Source organism: Protopterus annectens, chromosome 11.part0, assembly GCF_019279795.1.
Source record: "Protopterus annectens isolate FY-2018-M chromosome 11.part0, PAN1.0, whole genome shotgun sequence".
NCBI lineage: Eukaryota > Metazoa > Chordata > Ceratodontiformes > Protopteridae > Protopterus > Protopterus annectens.
This window is the reverse complement of record NC_056745.1, coordinates 831118336-831140261: the sequence shown is the minus strand read 5'-3', so window position 1 is coordinate 831140261 and position 21926 is coordinate 831118336. Positions and strand designations below refer to the sequence as shown.

At 36.5% G+C, this 21926-nt stretch overlaps 1 protein-coding gene across 2 annotated transcripts in view; it reads left to right on the top strand.

The window, feature by feature from the left end:
- The first annotated feature begins 3179 nt into the window (after positions 1–3179).
- The window catches only part of DERA (deoxyribose-phosphate aldolase), an 828148-nt gene continuing 809401 nt past the window's right edge, over positions 3180–21926 (top strand). For both annotated transcript variants that reach the window (XM_044088239.1, XM_044088240.1), the window contains exon 1: positions 3180–3324. In XM_044088239.1, the coding sequence (XP_043944174.1) occupies positions 3294–3324 (31 nt within the window). In that variant the 5' untranslated portion in view covers positions 3180–3293. The remainder of the gene's footprint in view (positions 3325–21926) is intronic.

Here is a 21926-nt window from a genome sequence, read left to right as displayed (position 1 = left end):
TAGCCTAGTCCCTTAACATAAAACAGAAATTAAATTCCTTTCACCTGACACGTATTTAGGATAGATACTGTAAATGTGTACCCCTTAAAGGTTTCTCAGGATGTTTGGGAACAATTTAAGGCTAGCTTACTAAATGAGGTATTTGATTCCAAGTAGTGTGAAGTTGGTATAATGGTTACAGTGTTTACCTCACAGACATAAGGTGCAGGGTTTGATTCTTACACAGGGTAACTGGCTAGGCTTAAAATGGCCCACAAGGACAGTTAGCCTAGTACATAAACAGTGTATTAAAGAGGAGCTTGGGGATGGTATGATAAAACCTGGAGAGTGAGAAAACATAAGTTAAATGTTATACTGAGAAACTGTCATGAATTACACTATATGGAGGATTGAGAACCATTTAAAAGAGACTATTGTGAGTATAGGAAACTGCTCAAAGAAAAAAGAGAGGCTATATTTTTTCTTGTCAGACAAAATTGAGGTAGCACCTAAGACAGTTGATTGTAAACCTTCTGGATCCTGATACGGCCTGGCTGAATCACTCCATGTGGCAGTTGAGATATTACATTAGATGAGCCGCTGGCCTAGTTTGAAGATTCATATCAGGAAGATTACAGGATAAATGAGGACAAGGATGAAAGTTGAACTTATATGTTCTTCTCCAGTCAAGAGATCAGTAGACAGTAAATTATTGTCTCATCTGATAATCTGAAATTGCAGAAAGCAACAGGGATGGAAATTGTCCAGGAGAGATTCTTAGATAGTAGTAGAATTCTGAGAAAATCTTTTTACTTTGTTCAGTGTTTGAATACAAGTCATTAAATTTCCAGACTCAAAGCAAGGTGGGATAATCATGCTGATCTCTAATAAGGTGACAGACTCTCACCAACTAATTACATGCCTACAGTCCAATTAGGTGATTCTTTAAAAATCTTTGAACATGTTATAAGAGACAGGCTGAATGCTGAGCTGAAAATTAAGAATATCTGAAATCAGTTAGTCTTGATATGTTCTGTAAAGGAAATATCTTGAGGCTAAGATTATCTTGAATGAGGTTGCAGAAGATGTGGATTAACCAGAACAAAGCCAAATGTATGATCAAAAAGAAAAATGTAAAAAGAGATGGATTAAATGGACATGCAGCAGGAACCTTTTCTCTTGTCAGTAATGTCACATACTTGGGTCTCAACTTTTATTCATATAATAAATGGCAGGAACATAGTAATAAGCAAATGAAGGTGCTAACTTATGCTTCATCACCTCTCTTACCATCTAACTAAAACTGTGTCATACAATGTCTGTCCGTTCTCTCTATGATTATTAATCAACAAACTGCAACCAAGTATATGGGATCTCAAACATTTTTCTAACAAACTAATTTATTTGATCGATAAATTGTACAAAAAGGTATTGAATATTCCTAGTCATGTCCTAAAATTTATATCAGGTGGGAGATGGATCTTTATGCCCTTCAACTGAGAAATGAATGCAATCATATACATCAAAGGATTAAATTAACCCAAGTTCCCAGTGCATTAATCATTTACAAGTTATTACAAAAAAAGGTTAAATGGTGGCATGTGGCATTCATAATGAACTCTGGCCTTTTTTTTTCACATCAGAGAAGTAAATGCCCAGCAAAAGTGGTCCCAGAGCAGACAGCCCTGACGTACACCACTGTGACAGTCTCTTGGAGGTAGTGTGCCACCAACTGTATTTGAGTGGCTTCTCTCCATAAGCCAGACAACAATCTAATAGGTTAGACAGGGATTTATATTGAGTTTGACCAGGTTGTCGATGGTATCAAAGTGTGTGTGTGTGTGTGTGTGTGTGTGTGTGTGTGTGTGTGTGTGGGGGTGATGTCAAAGATCTTGGTTATGTCAAGGTAAGCTTTGTGTATGGAGTTCCCTCATGTAGTGTGTGTATGAGTATTTCAAAGCAGTCAGCTAGTTTAATAGGCCTGATCTACTTTTACAAAACCAAATTGGTTCTTTTTCTTATAGTGTTTGCTGATGTGAGAATTCCATCAAATATATAATTTTAGTTTTAACTTGGTGTTATCCTTATTTTGGATGGGTACAGATTCCTCAGTACATCTATCTATGACTGATCAGAATTCAGAGAATTAGGCTACAGAATTATCTGTAAACAATAACTTACTGTAACAAAACTTATTATGATAGGCTGTGTGTGATGTATGGATGTTATAGCAATTTCCAAAAAGTAACAATGCAAAATTTCATGGAAAGTCAGGGTGGCATACAGAAAGTCTGCAGACAATTGCTAATCACCAGAGGAAGAACTAGTTAAATCATTCTTTACTAGTGGCATCCCCAAAGATCACGTTCAATGGAAGGGAAAATCTGTCCTTTTGATTGCCAACAGTAAAGAATATTTACCTCAGCTGACCCACAGAAATGGCACCAATGCATACCTCTCAACCTCTAAATGCAAGAAATCTAAACAATGCCAAAAATAATGCGTGGAAAAAGCTCCCAAATCAGGGACAGATTTAAATATTGAACTAAAAACGTTGCTGTAATAATAGGTTTGGTGTTAGTTTGCATTTTCTGAATGACATGAAGTCTGATACTCAAATGTATGTCGTTATTTAATGACTTAAAATCCTCAATCATTTGACAGCAAAACACAAATTTTATGAGGAACAGACGAAAAAATATGAGGAAAAAAATCTGAACATTCTGGGACATCTGAGAAGTATGCAGTACGATACTTGAGCACATTTTGTGGAAGGGCACGACCAACTTTACTCTAGATAAAGGTCAACAAACTTGGTGATAAATATTCATCTTGAGATCATCTTCCGAATTCCCATACCGACTGCAGTGTAGAATCTGTAGTAATTCTAATGTAAATTAACTCATCCAAACGGCAGTAATGTCTCTTCTAAGAGGGGTCTTCTTTACTTATGAAACCAAGAACATACCCCTGCTCTGTAAACTGAAGAGACAACAGCCAAAATTACGAGCACCTTGCAAAAAGCAAAATAGCTGTAAAGACAACCTTTCTAGCATCTGGATCAAGCGTCGCACATTACAGTACTCCGCACTAACTTATGGGGAAAGGATAAAGTAACTGTTGGCTGGTTCCAGCTACCAAATACCATACCCACCATCCAATTTTTTTTCTCCCAAGTTTTATTTTTTTGAAGGGGGCGTTACCGAATGAATGCGGAAGTGCAGACTTCTTCCGGCAGACGTGACTGCACTGTGCTCTAGACTTGTTCTTGGTTTATTTTTATTATTATTATTTGTTCAGTTTTTCGAAGCGTTATGGCAGCCAGAAATCCTGGAATACCGCTTGGTAAGGAGGTTTACTTTGGAGGTTTATATCTGTACAACTTCAGACAAATTATATAGAGGCTAGCTACATGCCCTTATCACGACCGCTATTTCCCATACCATACTCGATAGACGTTAAGATTCCTTGTCACTGATTTGGAAACACAGTTTTCGTAGTGTCTAAATGGATTTTCATTTTTCACTGAAATATCATTTGTGTCACTTCGGGGAAAGAAACATGCACCCATTGATCTGTCTGCTTATTCAACAAAAAAATTCAGTGACTTGTTGGGAGTCTTAAAGCGGCAGTGATGTTATTGATAATGGAGGTCCCATTGCATATTGAATATATAAAAGAGTTGACTGAAACCTGCAGTTTGTGTCATTTTATTTTGGGAAAAACCTACACAATATCAGCATACTTTCAACTTCTTAGAGCAAGAAGTCTGGACAAAGTCATAAATAATGGGGGGGGGGGGGGGTTTAAAGCCCCTGAAATAGAGAAAATTTTTACACATCACTCTTACAAACATAGAAAATTGATAGAATAACAGGTTTGCAGTAGCATGCATTTTCTGAAGGCAATAAAGTATGAAACTTGAACGTCTGTCATTATTTTCTGACTTCAATCTTTAATGATATGCCACTGATTTGTCAGAACCCCCCCCCCCCACAGTTTTATGAAAAATAGAGACAATTTTTGCACATCACTCTTACAAACATAGAAAATTGATAGAATAACAGGTTTGCAGTAGCATGCATTTTCTGAAGGCAATAAAGTATGAAACTTGAACGTCTGTCATTATTTTCTGACTTCAATCTTTAATGATATGCCACTGATTTGTCAGAACCCCCACACACACACACACAGTTTTATGAAAAACAGACCAAAATTTGAGACAAAAATCCGGATGTTCTGCGAAAATCTGTAAAGTTGAGGGGTATGCCGCCTTTCTAAAAGGGGATTAGATAATAGAGATATATTATCAAAATGGAAATTACTAAACCTACTTTGAGGTCCTAGCTGAATTAAAGGGAGCCCATATTACAGCAATGTGGTCCCATGATATTTTCTTGAAAGCATAATAGGGACTGTTTCAGAAATGTCAGACATCCGGTATCTTAAATATCTGTTTTTGGAAAAGTTGTTCTATCCCCTGACCTTACATATTAAAAACTTCTAAATGTGCATACACTTTTAGTTCTATTAATTTGTTTCTTTACTTGTGTGTCTTGGATGCATTTTACAGAAGGTGGGTTTTGTTAAGATTTATATATCTGCCCTTATGTTTTTATTATACTTTGTGTGTTTGCCTATTTTTATCTTTTGCCATGGAGGTGTTGGTGTAGGACCTAGAATGCATCCTTAGTATTTTGACTGATCTTACTTGTGGTTAAAACACATGGATCTGTATTTTGAAAATGTATACTGCAAAATTGCTAGAGCCATCACCATTATTTCATCCACAGCAACTCCTGTTTTTGAAAGATTTCTGTGAATTGTACTTTGAAACAACCATGAATATTGTCATCTGATTTAAACTGGCTGCCTAGATCTACAAAAAAGACATTAATTTGCATTCCAAATAATTGTCCATTATCTAGAGAAGTATCATTTAGTATTGACCCAGAATGCTTGTAGTGGGCTACAGACAGAAAGGATCCAACTGAAATTTTATTGTGTCATGCATTCTATGTATATTGTCTGAATCTGGGCTTGCCCTTAGAACATTGTTGATGCATTTATTGCTGAGATAACTGTATGTGATACAAATAAATCTGTGTTTTTACAAACAGTGTTGAGCTTGGTACTGTGATGTGAAACCATGTGCTGTCCCCCGCCTTCAATGAGCATCTTGATAAGAAATGTTACCTTAACTTCTTAGCCTTTTTAAAGCATCACTATGGGTAAAAAATAAAGAAAACCAACTTACTTTTTAGTTTGTTATGAAGTTCTACTCATACCAAACATTTCTGTAATACAATACAGTAACTGCTTATTAACTTTTTTCAGAACAGAAGAAAAGACTAACAGTTAATGACGAGCTTGCAGAGTGCTCCCCTAACCCTTGTTTGTAGTATTTTGTGCTATAATGTTATATACTGAAATTATTTTTATTTCTCATTTATTCACACTGGTCTACACAGTGCATGTATTTTCGTATGGTTTAATGGTTAGTTAAAATATGAAGTGATGCTGCAAGTAATTCATACTTTGTTGTTTGCCCTCTGCTGTGCCTTCCTTACATATTAAGGTGTTCTTTACTTGGCATTGTTCTAAGGATACTTAGATTTGTTAGTATGCAGGACTCATAGCTGCATTTTGTAAAATAAATTACTTTGAAGTTGGTATTATAGTGAATTAGATGGGGAAAGAAATGTAAAATATATCTGGCTTATCAGAATAATACATTATGTTTAAGTAGTAGATTTGTTGTTGATGACTAGTAGTTTACAGAATAAAAAATAAATTGCAGTATCTGTAGAATTACCGGCACTTTATTAACAAGACAATGACTTCAGTTAGCCCTTTCGTCTCCCTTCACTCTCAGAGACTTCTTCAGACTTAAATTCATTGTTCATTACATACATTAAATACCCATTCTTGTTAAACATCACCCAACAACATCCAATCTAAGTTAAGAAGCTTAGTCACATGATAAAACAGGCTAAATTAAAGGAAAAAGCCTAGTCACATGATAAAATAGGCTAAATTGAAGAGAAATAAAACTTCTACAAACATTCTAAAAAAGTCAGTGTTTTAACCCTTTTCTTTTTAAGTATGTAACAAATTCCTTTCTATTATTGAGACCAGGGGAAAAACATGCATTTAATTTAACTCGCCAACAGTACTCTAGCCATCCCAGTTCTTTCTCTATGTTAATAATATTTTTGGTGTTACTCAGTGCTTCTAATACTAAACATTTAAAGTTAACTTTACATTTACTTTCTTTATAGTGTTTACACATAGCATTCTTTTCATCTCCATTGGCAATAGCATACTTAGGCTCATAAATTCTTCTGTTGAGCTCCCTGGTAGTTCTTCCCACATAAAAAGCATGACAATCCATGCAAATTAATAAATAAACTCTATTTTTACTCTTACATGAAAAGCTTCCTGATATTCTGACTACATAGTTTCCCACTTCAATTTCACTAGTCAGTATACAAATAATTGCACATGTTACAGTTGAAACACTTATTCATTCCTTTTTTCCCTTCAACTTGTATTTTTCTATTTAGTTTACTCTGAAAGAAATCTTTATAATTTTTAGCTCTCTTTTGTACAAACCTGGGCCCTGTACCTATCTTTTTAATAATTTCATTATTAGCTTTGAAAATACCCCAATTTCTACTAATAATACTTTGTATAGCTTTAGAATCAACACTGTGCTGTCTTGTGCATATATTTTCTTCTTGTTGTGCTATCACATTTAGATACTTTTCTTTTATCTATTTCTTTCTCTAACAACTTATTCATATCCTTGTTAGGATACCCTCTACATTCCATTCTTTTACAGGCATTTTCAGCTTCTTGTATGAAAACATTATCATCTTTAGTAAGATTGCTTATCCTTTTTAACTGGCCCTTAACAATGTTAGATTTTGTTTTCTTGGAATGGAGACTAGAATAATGTAAATACATGTTCTGAAAATCTTTCTTATAAATCTTAGATGTCAACCTATTGTCTTCCTTATAAATAGTAAGATCTAAATAGTTAAGTCTGTGCATGTCGTAATTAGGATTACAAAACACACCAGAAACTTGGCATGCTTTATAGACAGAACACCTACCTCACATCTGCCACTAAAATCACTCTTTCTACCTCCTTCCTAATACCATCCCTTCTATATGGTGCCCCACTACTGACTAATCTTCAGTCCTGTTTAAAACAACAACTTACCTCCTGTTACAACAAAATTGCAAAATTCACCACCAGCCAAAAATCCTCCACCCACCACTGCATCTCCCTCCATAAGCTAAAATGGCTAGAACTTCCCAATCAACTAACTTATACTCAACTAACTCTAGCCCATAAGCTTATTCTCAACCCTACCCTCTGTCCCTCTCTTTCTTCTGCCTTTAAAATGCACCTACCTAACAGAGTTCTAAGGTCAAATAATCAAAATCTACTCGAAGTACACAGACCAACTCATCCCCCAGGCAAAAACCTTCTTTCCTTCAGCCTCGCCTCTGGAACTCCCTACCTCCACTCATCCGCACCACCTCTAACCACTCTGCCTTCAAAAAGTCTCTTCACTTTCATCTAGCTTCTCAGTGGGAATGCTCTTGTTCCCACCCCACATAACTAACTCTACTTATTTCACCCTAACCATATTCTACTTCTATACCTATGACATTTATTCTCTAATCAGTATTATGTTACATTTATTTAATTCTAGTACATTTCTTCCTATTGTTTTAACTGTTATGACTGCTATTCTAATTGATGAGTTCTACATTTGTTTGTTTACACAATATAAATAACTCTCTGTACTAATATTGTAACTGTTAAATGTTGTTAAATACCTTCTGTTATGGAGCTTTTCTCCCCAGGACTCCATTGAAAACGGGTTCTTTATGGCCCAATGGACTGTCCTGGTAAACCAACGGCAATAAATAAATAAATAAATAAATAAATAAATAAATAAGGAGTAAATTTAAGATATGAACATACATTATTAATATATTTCAGGAAATCATTCAAGATATCAATAGGCCCTCTCCAAATTAAAAAGCCATCATCAATAAAGTGAACAATCTTTAATATATATTCATTATATTCACTACTGCTGATGTTAGCAGTCTCCCAACCTTGCATAAATACATTGGCATAACTGGGAGCTAAAGCTGCTCCCACAGCCACTCCGTTGATTTGAACATACAATTGTTCATATAACTCCAAGTAGTTGTAACTTAATACCAGATCAATCATTTCCATAAGCAGTAACTTAGATTGGACGTTGTTGGGTGAATTTTCCCTAGAATGGGTATTTAATCTATGTAATGAACAATGAATTTTAGTCTGAAGAATTCTCTGAGAGTGAAGGGAGACGAAAGCGCTAACTGAAGTCATTGTCTTGTTAATAAAGTGCTGGTAATCCTACAGATACTGCAATTTATTTTTTATCCTGTTTTCTCACAGTTATTTGCTTTTGCTGTGCTGCTTTTTGCTAATGACTAGTAGTTTAGTCAAGCCTGACTCTTTGTGACCACAAGGACTTAAACACATCATTTGTGTCTGTCTAAAACTGTTTCTTTTAGTTATTGCAAATTCTTGTTTATTGCTTCAGTAATGCTGCTTATCCAGTTGTTGGATATGCCTGGTTAGGTACATACCAAAGAGTGCATTGTACTCAATGATAGGTCTGATGAATGCCAAATACAATGGAACAGTGACTTCCTTGGACTTAGATGCCATACCTTTGTTTATAAGTTGCACAACATAGAATGATTTCCTCAATGCTGTAGACACATGATGGTCAAAGAATGATTTCCTGATCACTGTAGACACATCATGGTCAAAGGCTAGATTACTATCTGTGTATGGACCAAGTCCCTGACTACTGGGTTGGTTGTAAGGGGTGTGTTGTCAATATGATAGTTACTAGGGATGGATGGCTTCCCACAGGATACAATTATGCATTTCTTGGCGTTTAGTTTTAGTCCATGGGTCTGACACCAGTTGTTTGTCTGTGTCAGCCCATCCTGGAGAACAATTATGTCAGTGTGAGATTCAGTGACAGCACCTAATCTGCAAATGTAGTCAGCCAAAGACCACTGACATTGGCCTTGACTTCTGAGAAATAAATGCCAAAAAGGAGCGGTCCAAGGACTTATCCCTGAGGGACTCTACTTGTGACTGGCCTCTTTGTAGAGGTGGACTCCTCAGTTCTAGCTTTCTGGGTCCTGTCTGTGAGCCATTTGGCTATCCACTGGGTGACATACTGGTTTTCATGTAACCTCTTGAGTTGTCAACAGTGCCCGAGTGGGGTGTCACACTACCAGCCCAGCTATCAGAATTTTGTAACTAATTCTACGTCATTTGTGAATATTGATATGATTTATACAGGTTTGTGTGTAAAGTACTGAGCTGGAATGTAACCACAGCATTCCCCACTGGAATAGAACAGGAATGTACCTGCACTATTGTGACTGTTTGGATGTATATGTTTAATGGAAACTGGAACACAGCTGGTTAACTTGAAATAATTCAGAGAAAATAGTTGAAATTAAATTGTTTATGACCCAGCAATTATAAAAAACAAAATATGTTATCTCTCAGTTTCAGTGGAGTAGCAGACACAATGTCTAGAGCTAGAAGTTTTTTGTATTGTCTTGAAAGAAAAGTAATTACTAGGTTTGAGATGTAGAAATGTTTTATTGTTTTATGACTTCCAGATCTACAAACATGTGAGAGATATGTATCTTTCACAGGGAGATGCTAACATTCTGGTACTTTCTGACAAATGGGGTTTAGCTTGGAAACTAAAGTCGGGTGACAAAAAGCGATGTCATCCAAGCTAACCCAGCAGTAATATTTGATATTCTTTTTAGGAACTCTGTCAAAGAGAGACTGGGCATTTTGTATTTTATCTTTGACCTAACAAGAACATCCACTCACTTGCACTTGCCTTGCTGTAAGTAAGTTTTTAGGGCATAATAATTCTTTTAGATTCAGATAGGAATATAGTAAAGTATAGCTTAGATGTTTTTTTATTTATTTGAGACTGTCCTGCAATGTTTTAAATATTTCCTGTGATTTTAAACTCTCATGTAACTGATTACTTACTGAGCATTGTCTTGTTCTTTTATTATTAAGGTCCGTTTAGAGATGTTTAAGCTCTTAGAGTACTTGCATACCTGTTTGGTGACACTGTACAGCCCTCTCCATAGCTTGGCCCTTGGTCAAAACTACCATTTGGATTAGTAGTAACATTGTGCAGTAGGATTGGACACCATTTGTTAAGGGCCTTAAAGTAGCTGTTAAGAGTTGGCTGGTGGCAGTGAAAACTAACTTACAGTCTGGGCAGAAGAGGGCATAGCCAGTAAACCTGCGCCAGCTTTTCCCAGGTGTCTGTGTTCGTATATAAAAAAAATCTCAAAGTGTGTGTGTGTCAGCTACTTGGGCAGGGACACGAATCACTGGTTGGACAGAGAGGGTGCTGGAGGTTTTAGCTTGGCCACTCAGTTGAGATCTCAACTCTATAGCTGTGCCAGTAGGGAGTCTTATTGGGGATCTGGAGAAAGAGGGAGAAACCAGCCCCAGACTGACTGTTATCTCTGTGTGCTCTTAAGGGAAATTGCACTTTACTGTGTGCATACTTGTCATCCACCCAGTGTGTATTTCCCCCACTGTTGCCAGTGGTAAAAATTGAGGCTCTTTGATTACTAGGCCAGTGCAGGAGCGTCACATGGGGTATTGTGTTAGATGCCTCAGTCAGGTCCAGGTAGCAGTGTGAACAATTTTGCCCTCATCCATTGCTTTGGTGACCTTTTCAGGGAAGTCCACCAGGTTGAGTAGGCATGATTTGCCCTTGACGAAACCAAACTGGGTTGGGTCCAGTGTCTGGAGGTTTATTGTATCTATATTGATCATCTCCATGATACTTCTTTCCATGGCTTTACATACAAGACTAGTGAGACTTGTGGGTCTGTAGTTTCCATGGTCTGTAGATAGCTGTGATTGTTCCCTCCAATGGAGATGAGATGAGAAAGGAATTTATTTTTTTGTTTGTTAGACAAGATGAAGAACAGAACTGTGTGTTCAGTTAAAAAAGTCAGCATGAATTCACTTTGACTGCCAACAAATCTAATTTTGAAATATGAGTAACATACTTAAGCTTAAACTACAAACTCAGTGCTGCAGTTTTTCAGACTATCCAGAGTGAACCCCTCTTGTTTTTCTTTATAAAAGAAATTGCAAGTGAGATTACGAACTGAAAAAGGCTTAGTATTTCCTAGTTTTTCCCATTTTGATTTTTTTGTAGTATTATAATCATTTCTGTTGTTGAGTTGGGACTTCCCCAAACAGCCCACCTTAATAATAGTTTTCGTGTAAGCTTATTTTTTCACCTTAGGCAGTTTATCAGAACACAAGAACTGGATTTGTTTAATCTCTATTTAAAACAAATTCTGTCTCATTTTGGATAACAGTAAAGCAAATACATTTCTGGGGATTCAATAAACTCCCTGTAAGCTTTGTGCGAAGCCTACACTGAGTTTATGTGTTTGCGCAGTGAGCAGCAGCACTAATTACATATGCATGCCATGCACTGCATTTAAACATAATCAAGCTTGGTTTCGTGGCTAGCAACACAGTTGCTGGTCAGGAAACTGTATATAGCAATATGGACAGCAGCAGCAGGAGCGGCCTTAGGTCAACTGGTCCCTAGGCAAAAATGCTCCATGGCGCCTCCCACCACACCACCCCATCTTGGTCTACCTACACCAGATAAATACTGGAAAAGTACCCCTGGTAGAGCGGCGCCCTAGACGGACTCCTAGTTGGCCTATGCCTAAGGCCGGCTATGAGCAGCAGACCTGTAGACCTGTTTATTATGGGTCTGAGAGATTGCATGGAATACCACAATGATTAACAGGGTTAATAATATAGGAATGTATATAATCCAAACACATTACTTGAAAGTGTATACAGTGCAGAGTGTTGTGGAATCCCATTTCAAGGATACTGAACACAAGTTGTGTAAATGATCCGTAATGGTACATGGACTGCCATTTAAAATAAACAGTCAGGAGAAGTGTGTGTTTAAATAGGGACACACACATGAATTGTAGGAATGAACACAGGGAAAGAGGACAGGTGAATCATCTTAATGTACAGTAGATGAGGGCATGTGAATGAAAATAGTTGTAGCAAGAATACTAATCAAATTTCAACATGATACAGTATGGACTGCACGGTAAAAATGTATATTATGTGACGCACACAAAGTGACCTAACAGTGGAGAAGATGCGTATGTGATACAAGCAGTGGAGAGGACATCTGTCAGAGATGTTATATACAATAGGGGTTATGTGTATGTTGTGAAGCTGTGCAAAATGAGTTCCCTTAATATGTCTGTAGTGTCAACAGAGGTCTCCACCAAGTGGGACACACAGTTATAGGCTAATGGACAACCGTAAACAGAAGCACGCACAATCATGGACAATATCAGAGTAATACCACCAGTAATCCCATGTCCGTGACATAACATACGTGATTGTGAGTGATCATAGATGGTTCTGCATGAACACACTTTTACAACTATCAGATGTCAAATGTCTGTGAGGGTAATCAACCACAGTGTCTCTGTAATATCTGCTGGAGGGGTTAGGAGGGACACTGCTATACCCGTATGTGATATTATGATTAATCCAGGCTAGTTGACAGGTGTGCATGGCATATATATGGCACAATCCACACTGTCACGAATGTCACCTATGCCATCAATGTTGTCAGACAGCTTTGTATGTACTGTGTCCATCACCGGAACAGGTGTCACACATGCATCTGGTATAACACCTTGATGGGGGTTCCGCACCATCAGATAGTAATGTTTCATGCAACAAAAAGAACACCTAGGTATAGCCAATAAGACAAATGATTAGTGTGAAAGACATATCTTCTAAAAATAAATGAAAAAATGTACCATTATTTTTGCCATTTGCAAAGTGGAATTCCCCACTAATTACAGCATTGACAACACGTCCATAAACTCAAATAAATGAAAAAATGTACCATTATTTTTGCCATTTGCAAAGTGGAATTCCCCACTAATTACAGCATTGACAACACGTCCATAAACTCAAATCCAGTGGTGCAAGACCTGTGAACAGAGGTGAATAGCAATCTGAACTTCGACCACCAATTTCCACAGTGGTAAGGAAAGCCTATGTTGTGCACCTCATAAGTTAAGCCATCGTATCCAGGTCTAAGGATGTTATAACACCATAGTACTCGACCTTCATCAGAATGCTAATAGAGTGCAGTGAGCCCTTTTACATTTACAGACACCTGCAGCAGCTGGAGAGACCACAGGGTTTTCTCCCCAAGAAAATCCAGGGCCTACAAACCATGCCATAACGTATGTGGATAAACTGAAAGCTCTGTCAGTGTAATCTGTATTGTATAAGATGAGGTGACTTGTGCCTGGCCTACAGGTCCATCTCTGACCCTGCCCTGATGGAAATGCTGCACATCTGCAAATCGGCTATAGCTGATGACATCAGCAGAGTTTGGTGAGAGGAGGATGGTAATAGCAGTGTCCCACATGCTGATATATATAATGCTGTCTGTGATATCAAGCAAGTGCACGAACCCACACACACACACACACACACACACCAGTTGACTGCAGTGAGAATAGAACCCCTACCTGTCCAAGTACCCCAACTAGAGACCTCTCTATTTAATGCAAGTGCCACAGCACAAGTCTGACTTGGAGAGTGTCGGACAGCAGTTTCTGACATCAGCAGTGTCTGGTGAGGCGAATATGGTAGTAGCAGTTTCCCACATGCTGGTGTAAAATGCTCTCTCTAATGTCAAGCATGTGACCACACACACTAGTTGACTGCAGTGAGATTAGAACCCCTACCTAAGTACATAGACTAGAGAACTCAGTACTTTATGCAAGCACCACAGCACAAGTCTGACTTTTACAAGGCTGCAGGATGACTTATAGTGGATGACATCATCACTGGATGTTTGAGAGAAGATGTTGGTGGGCCTGTCTGAAATGGATAGCTAGCCTAGTGCAACTAGTGAAACACGAAAAAACAACTGCTGAAACTTCAAAACGAAAACACGGTTTCCGAACAGGAATCTATCAGTACTATAAATAACGCACTGTAAGGTAGCGTACTGAACAAGGACAAGTTTATTTTAACGTAAGTTGAGTTATATAAAACAAAACAATGTTTTCGTCTTCCTAAATAGGAAAACTTCTTCAGAAAAAGTGAGACAAACATTCCACATCATTTTAAAAGTTTCCACTCAAATGTTCAAATGTTTGAGCCAATCAGTGAGGTAGCTAGTAAATTAGATCTTACAATTAAAGAGCTATCCACAAGGCAAAAACTAAATCTGACCTCACTGGTAACCACAAAGTATAAAAAACATAAAATTGTACCCACCTCGCGAACCTTTGAGGGCAGGAAAATAAGTTAATAGAACATGTCTCTTAAAAATATATATATATATATACACACTAGCATAAAATAACACAATTTTAACTAGTTTTTGTTAGTGTTCAACATACATTACGTATGTAAACACTCAAAAGATTGACGATAAACACACCATGTGTGCCATATGTGATATATAATGCTAGCACCCATATCTATTAAAAATATTAAAAATTGTTAAATTGTTAGTGTGCTGGTGAATACTACTTAAAATGTAATTGTGGGTACTATTTACAAACCAACCTAAAGGTAAAGATGAGTAAATGTACATACGCACTCATTTCATAAAGTAAACATAGAAGTAATACATAGAAAGCTACTAATTATAATATAATTGAACAGTAAGGCCTATTGGGCATAATGATGTCAGATCAAAAATAATTGATCCTCTAAAAAATAATAATAAATTTATGTATGTATATATGTATGAAAAATGTTGTTATATCAAAAAAAATCACATCTATATGAGGCTTATGAGATTCATCATCTCAAACAACTCCTGAGCCTCAAAAGACAAGTAATATTACAATTGTCGTTAAGTCCTGGGCAACTAAAAGCATTTAATAATAATTGCCATTCTAACTCTCGGCATTCAAGTAAAACTGAGGTCGGTCCTCCTCTATTGTCCAATAACAATTTGTCTATAGCTAAAAAGTGGAAAGAATGGTCAGGATTTGTGTTGACATGTTTGGCTAAAGCACTGTCACACTTATTTTTAGAAATTGTATAAATATGTTAATAAATCCTATCTCGAAATTTACGATCAGTCTTCCCTACATAAAAGGCATCACAGGCTTTACACTTAGCCAAGTAGATAATACTCCTAGAGTTACAGTCTAATCTATGCATGATATGAAATTTCCTACTTCCGACTTCAAAAAAACTACTGTTTTTAACATGTTTACACATGCTACAAAAACCACATGTAAAAGACCCACAAATTCTATTATACTTTCTCAGTTTTTTACTCTCTAAGAGACTTTTCAAGTTTGCACCTCTCCTATACACAATAAGTGGAAATGGACCACTTCTCTCCATTAATAAATTGTCTTTATATAATAAACACCAATTTTTAACCAGTGCCTCTCTAATTTGGCCACTGTCATTGTTAAAAATTGTGATGAAAGACAACCTCTGTTTACAGTTTATATGAGCAGAGTAACTTTTAGTTCGTTTGTGTCCAAAAAGACAGAGGTAGTCAATGTGTTACTAATCTGAAGTGCATCTTGTCTCTCAGTTGTTATTATTATGTCCTCATTGTAGGATGATGTTGAAAGTAAGATAGGACTAAATATACCTAGTTTCCTCTTGTGTGTAACTTCCACAATGAGTTCATGAACTATTTGGATAGGATATCCTCTACTTACAAACATGTTTTCTAGTAATTCGCACTCCATCACAAAATCTGTTTCGGTAGAACACATCCTAGCTGCTCTAACTAATTGACCCTTAACCACATAACATTTCTGTTTATAAGGATGAGCACTAGAGAAGTGTAAAAATGAGTTACAATAAGTTGGTTTCCTATAGATGGTAGAACTCAACTTAAAACTACTTAGATCTTTAGATAGTTTAACGTCCAAGTAGTCTATACTCGTAGTGTTAAAGTTGTAAGTAAACTGGAGGAAAGTTGTAGTAGAATTGAAGTACTCCAGAAGCTTGTCCGCTGCAAGTCTGTCGCCTTTAAAGATGACAAAAATATCATCTAAAAATCTGGTATAAAACAATAATAAGTTAGAAATTTCTGGCTTGTCGAAGACAAATTGTTTTTCCAGTAGGCGACAAACAAGTTAGCTAAGCTAGCACCACATGGGGAGCCCATAGCTACCCCATGTTGTTGTAGAAAATGTTGACCGTTAAATATGAAAAAATTATTAGTCAAAATGATGTCAATCAATTCAGAGACTACATCTATGTCATTAGTTGAGGCTGTCAGTTCCCTTAACATTAAAGCCACCCATTCCACTGCTTCTAGATGTGGGATAGACGTGTAAAGGTCGACCACGTCAATGGTCAAAAAACTATAATCATGGTCGAAAGATAAGTTATTCAGATTTTTTAGAAAAGACCATGAGTCCTTGCATACTTGTGGGATTTTTCTCAAATATTTTTGGAGAATAAAATCGACCACCTTAGCACAAGGGTACGTTAAAGATGCACGTGCGTCAATGAGTGGTCTCATAGGGGGATTCTGGATGTCTTTATGAATTTTAGGGATACCAAACATGATGGGCAACTTTGGAAATGGTATATTAATAAAATTATTAAGTGTCTACATCAACTTTTGCCTCAATAAACAAGTCTCTGAAATAACTTTTGACTCTGGACAAAGCTATGTTGTATTCATTGAATGATACCTTCCGGTAAGCTGGATTGTTTAAAACTATTTCCATCCTGTTGTTATAATCTGTGATGTCAAAGATCACTGTGCCGCCACCCTTATCTGGCTTTATACACCGTACCATAGAAGATCTAATAAAGTCCAGAGCTAGGGTCTGTTCAAAAGAAATATTATCTTGTCTAGAGCTGTGGTCATGTTTATGGGTGTGTGCAATATGTCTAAAGTCCAATTCACAAACATCTTCAAACACACGTAATAAAGGGTGCAATGGAGGATTAAAAGTACTTAATGGCTTAAATGGAACATGAGGTGTATAGTTGTTACCTAAGAGAAAAGCAAGGTTTAATTTCCTCACAAAACATTTCAAGTCCAGCAATGTTTTAGCAATGCTCATATTTCTACTAGGTACAAAGGTGTTACCCTTTGCTAGTAATTCCACCAAGTCAGCTTCAATAGTAATTGTCGAGAAGTTGTAAATATTGAAGTCGCCATTGACATTCTTTAATACTAACGGTCTTGTAAAGTCACTGTCCAAAAAACTTAAAGGGGTCTCAATTATCTCTTCCTCCTGTTGTTCCAGGGTCTGTTCCTCCTGTTTCGAGCCGGTTGTGGCTTTGATGAGTTCTTGGAAGGGGCTCCTTGTTGAAAAACCTGCTTGTCTACATGGTTATTGATAGCTTCATTTGGGTGTTGCGTAGTGTTGTTGTTATTAATAGATTGTAATCTTTCACTACGCCTTAATGGTTCAGGTCCTAACGCAATGTTAGGATCCAAGCCCATATTACCAGCAGCAGAGTTCTCCATAGATTTAGACAAGTTATACTCATTAGTATTGTTAATGTTAGGCCATACTTGAGTTAAATGGGGTTTGGGATAGGCTACCCCGTTTGCATAAGCTACTCGATCCCTATTTAGTTTCTTAATTTGTTTTTGTTTTAATTTTTCTAAAAGCTGATCAATGCTGGTAAAAACTCTTTCATAATCAAATTTGTATCTGCCAAAGTCAGCGCTGGACTTAATGTCATTATCAAGTTCATTCACTTCCACCATAATGTTCTCTATTTGGATAGAATAATGTTTTATCATTAATTCCATCAAAGAAAAGCCAGAAGAATTAAACAAGTCTACTAGTTCTTTGTGAAAAGGAGAGTCAGGAAGTAACCCAGTCGGGTACTGAGAATGCCGTAGACCTTTAGGAACTAGTCTCGCCGTTAAACATTGCTTAAAATAAATTACTTCTAATGCAATTTTTTCAGTTTTAAAAGTTTATAGTCTAACAATTTAAGTTTGTCCGTAATACCTTGTGTGTTCACGTCTTGACTGGTAAGCACTTGAACCGGTCGTTCCATATTAAGGCTGAAACCAGTAGCTAAATCTCCTGTATTATTCAACCATACTGATAACGAAGGAACGCCAATAAGCCCAGTGCCATTACTAGAGTTATCGGTGTTGTTACCCTCAGCGTTAGTACCAGATGCACAAGCTTGTTGGCCTGGGGGTAAAGATGAAACAATAGAACGTTGTCCCGACTGTTGACCAGTGGTGAGTTCAGAAGAACTCACATTCTGTAAGTTAGAATTAGGAAGACGTCCATTGTCAATAGTTGCTTCCATGAGCTTCTTATCTACAGAGTCCAACCGGTTAGTTAAAGTATCCAAACGTTGTGTCAGTAGTCCCAATAGGTCCGTTAGGCAAGGAGTATCCAGGTTCCTCTTCGAACCAAATAAATTTGGACTCTCAGGACTGCTCGGAGATCTGGTCGCCATGCACACAAACAACCAGTGAAACACGAAAAAACAACTGAAACTTCAAAGCGAAAACACGGTCTCCGAACAGGAATCTATCAGTACTATAAATAACGCACTGTAAGGTAGCGTACTGAACAAGGACAAGTTTATTTTAACGTAAGTTGAGTTATATGAAACAAAACAATGTTTTCGTCTTCCTAAATAGGAAAACTTCTTCAGAAAAAGCGAGACAAACATTCCACATCATTTTAAAAGTTTCCGCTCAAATGTTCAAATGTTTGAGCCAATCAGTGAGGTAGCTAGTAAATTAGATCTTACAATTAAAGAGCTATCCACAAGGCAAAAACTAAATCTAACCTCACTGGTAACCACAAAGTATAAAAAACATAAAATTGTACCCACCTCTCGAACCTTTGAGGGCAGGAAAATAAGTTTATAGACCATGTCTCTTAATATATATGTATATATATATATATATACACACACTAGCATAAAATAACACAATTTTAACTAGTTTTTGTTAGTGTTCAATGTAAACACTCAAAAGATCGACGATAAACACACCATGTGTGCCACATGTGATATATAATGCTAGCACCCATATCTATTAAAAATATTAAAAATTATTAGTGTGCTGGTGAATACTACTTAAAATGTAATTGTGGGTACTATTTACAAACCAACCTAAAGGTAAAGATGAGTAAATGTACATATGCAATCATTTCATAAAGTAAACATAGAAGTAATACATAGAAAGCTACTAATTATAATATAATTGAACAGTAAGGCCTATTGGGCATAATGATGTCAGATCAAAAATAATTGATCCTCTAAAAAATAATAATAAAGAGACTGATAGTAAATTTCGAGATAGGATTTATGAACATATTTATGCAGTTCCTAAAATAAGTGTGACAGTGCTTTAGCCAAACATGTCAACACAAATCCTGACCATTCTTTCCACTTTTTAGCTATAGACAAATTGTTATTGGACAATAGAGGAGGACTGACCTCAGTTTTACTTGAATGCCAAGAGTTAGAATGGCAATTATTATTAAATGCTTTTAGTTGCCCAGGAGTTAACGACAATTGTAATATTACTTGTCTTTTGAGACTCGGGAGTTGTTTGAGATGATGAATCTCATAAGCCTCATATAGATGTGATTTTTTTTTGATATAACAACATTTTTCATACATATATACATATATAAATTTATTATTATTTTTTAGAGGATCAATTATTTTTGATCTGACATCATTATGCCCAATAGGCCTTACTGTTCAATTATAGTATAATTAGTAGCTTTCTATGTATTACTTCTATGTTTACTTTATGAAATGAGTGTGTATGTACATTTACTCATCTTTACCTTTAGGTTGGTTTGTAAATAGTACCCACAATTACATTTTAAGTAGTATTCACCAGCACACTAACAATTTTTAATATTTTTAATAGATATGGGTGCTAGCATTATATATCACATATGGCACACATGGTGTGTTTATTGTCGATCTTTTGAGTGTTTACATATGTAACGTATGGTTGAACACTAACAAAAACTAGTTAAAATTGTGTTATTTTATGCTAGTGTGTATATATATATTTTTTTAAGAGACATCTTCTATAAAATTATTTTCCTGCCCTCAAAGGTTCGAGAGGTGGGTACAATTTTATGTTTTTTATACTTTGTGGTTACCAGTGAGATTAGATTTAGTTTTTGCCTTGTGGATAGCTCTTTAATTGTAAGATCTAATTTACTAGCTACCTCACTGATTGGCTCAAACATTTGAACATTTGAGCGGAAACTTTTAAAATGATGTGGAATGTTTGTCTCACTTTTTCTGAAGAAGTTTTCCTATTTAGGAAGATGAAAACGTTGTTTGGTTTTATATAACTCAAATTACGTTAAAATGACCTTGTCCTTGTTCAGTACGCTACCTTACATTGCGTTATTTATAGTACTGATAGATTCCTGTTCGGAGACCTTGTTTTCGCTTTGAAGTTTTAGCAGTTGTTTTTTCGTGTTTCACTGGTTGTTTGTGTACATGGCGACCAGATCACCAAGCAGTCCTGAGAGTCCAAATTTATTTGGTTCGAAGAGGAACCTGGATACTCCTTGCCTAACAGACCTATTGGGACTACTGACACAACGTTTGGATACTTTAACTAACCGGTTGGACTCTGTAGATAAGAAGCTCATGGAAGCAACTATTGACAATGGACGTCTTCCTAATTCTAACTTACAGAATGAGAGTTCTTCTCAACTCACCACTGGTCAACAGTCAGGACAACGTTCTATTGTTTCATCTTTACCCCTAGGCCAACAAGCTTGTGCATCTGGTACTAACGCTGAGAGTAACAACACCGATAACTCTAGTAATGGCACTGGGCTTATTGGCGTTCCTTCGTTATCAGTATGGTTGAATAATACAGGAGATTTAGCTACTGGTTTCAGCCTTAATGTGGAACGACCGGTTCAAGTGCTTACCAGTCAAGACGTGAACACACAAGGTATTATGGACAAACTTAAATTGTTAGACTATAAACTTTTAAAACTGAAAAAAATTGCAATTAGAAGTAATTTATTTTAAGCAATATTTAACGGAGAGACTAGTTCCTAAAGGTCTACGGCATTCTCAGTACCCAACTGAGTTACTTCCTGACTCTCCTTTTCACAAAGAACTAGTAGACTTGTTTAATTCTTCTGGCTTTTCTTTGATGGAATTAATGATAAAACATTATTCTATCCAAATAGAGAACATTATGGTGGAAGTGAATGAACTTGATAATGACATTAAGTCCAGCGCTGACTTTGGCAGATACAAATTTGATTATGAAAGAGTTTTTACCAGCATTAATCAGCTTTTAGAAAAATTAAAACAAAACAAAATTAAGAAACTAAATAGGGATCGAGTAGCTTATGCAAATGGGGTAGCCTATCCCAAACCCCATTTAACTCAAGTATGGCCTAACATTAACAATACTAATGAGTATAACTTGTCTAAATCTATGGAGAACTCTGCTGCTGGTAATATGGGCTTGGATCCTAACATTGCGTTAGGACCTGAACCATTAAGGCGTAGTGAAAGATTACAATCTATTAATAACAACAACACTACGCAACGCCCAAATGAAGCTATCAGCAACCATGTAGACAAGCAGGTTTTTCAACAAGGAGCCCCTTCCAAGAACTCATCGAAGCCACAATGGACTCGAAACAGGGGGAACAGACCCTGGAACAACAGGAGGAAGAGATAATTGAGACCCCTTTAAGTTTTTTAGACAGTGACTTTACAAGACCGTTAGTATTAAAGAATGTCAATGGCGACTTCAGTATTTACAATT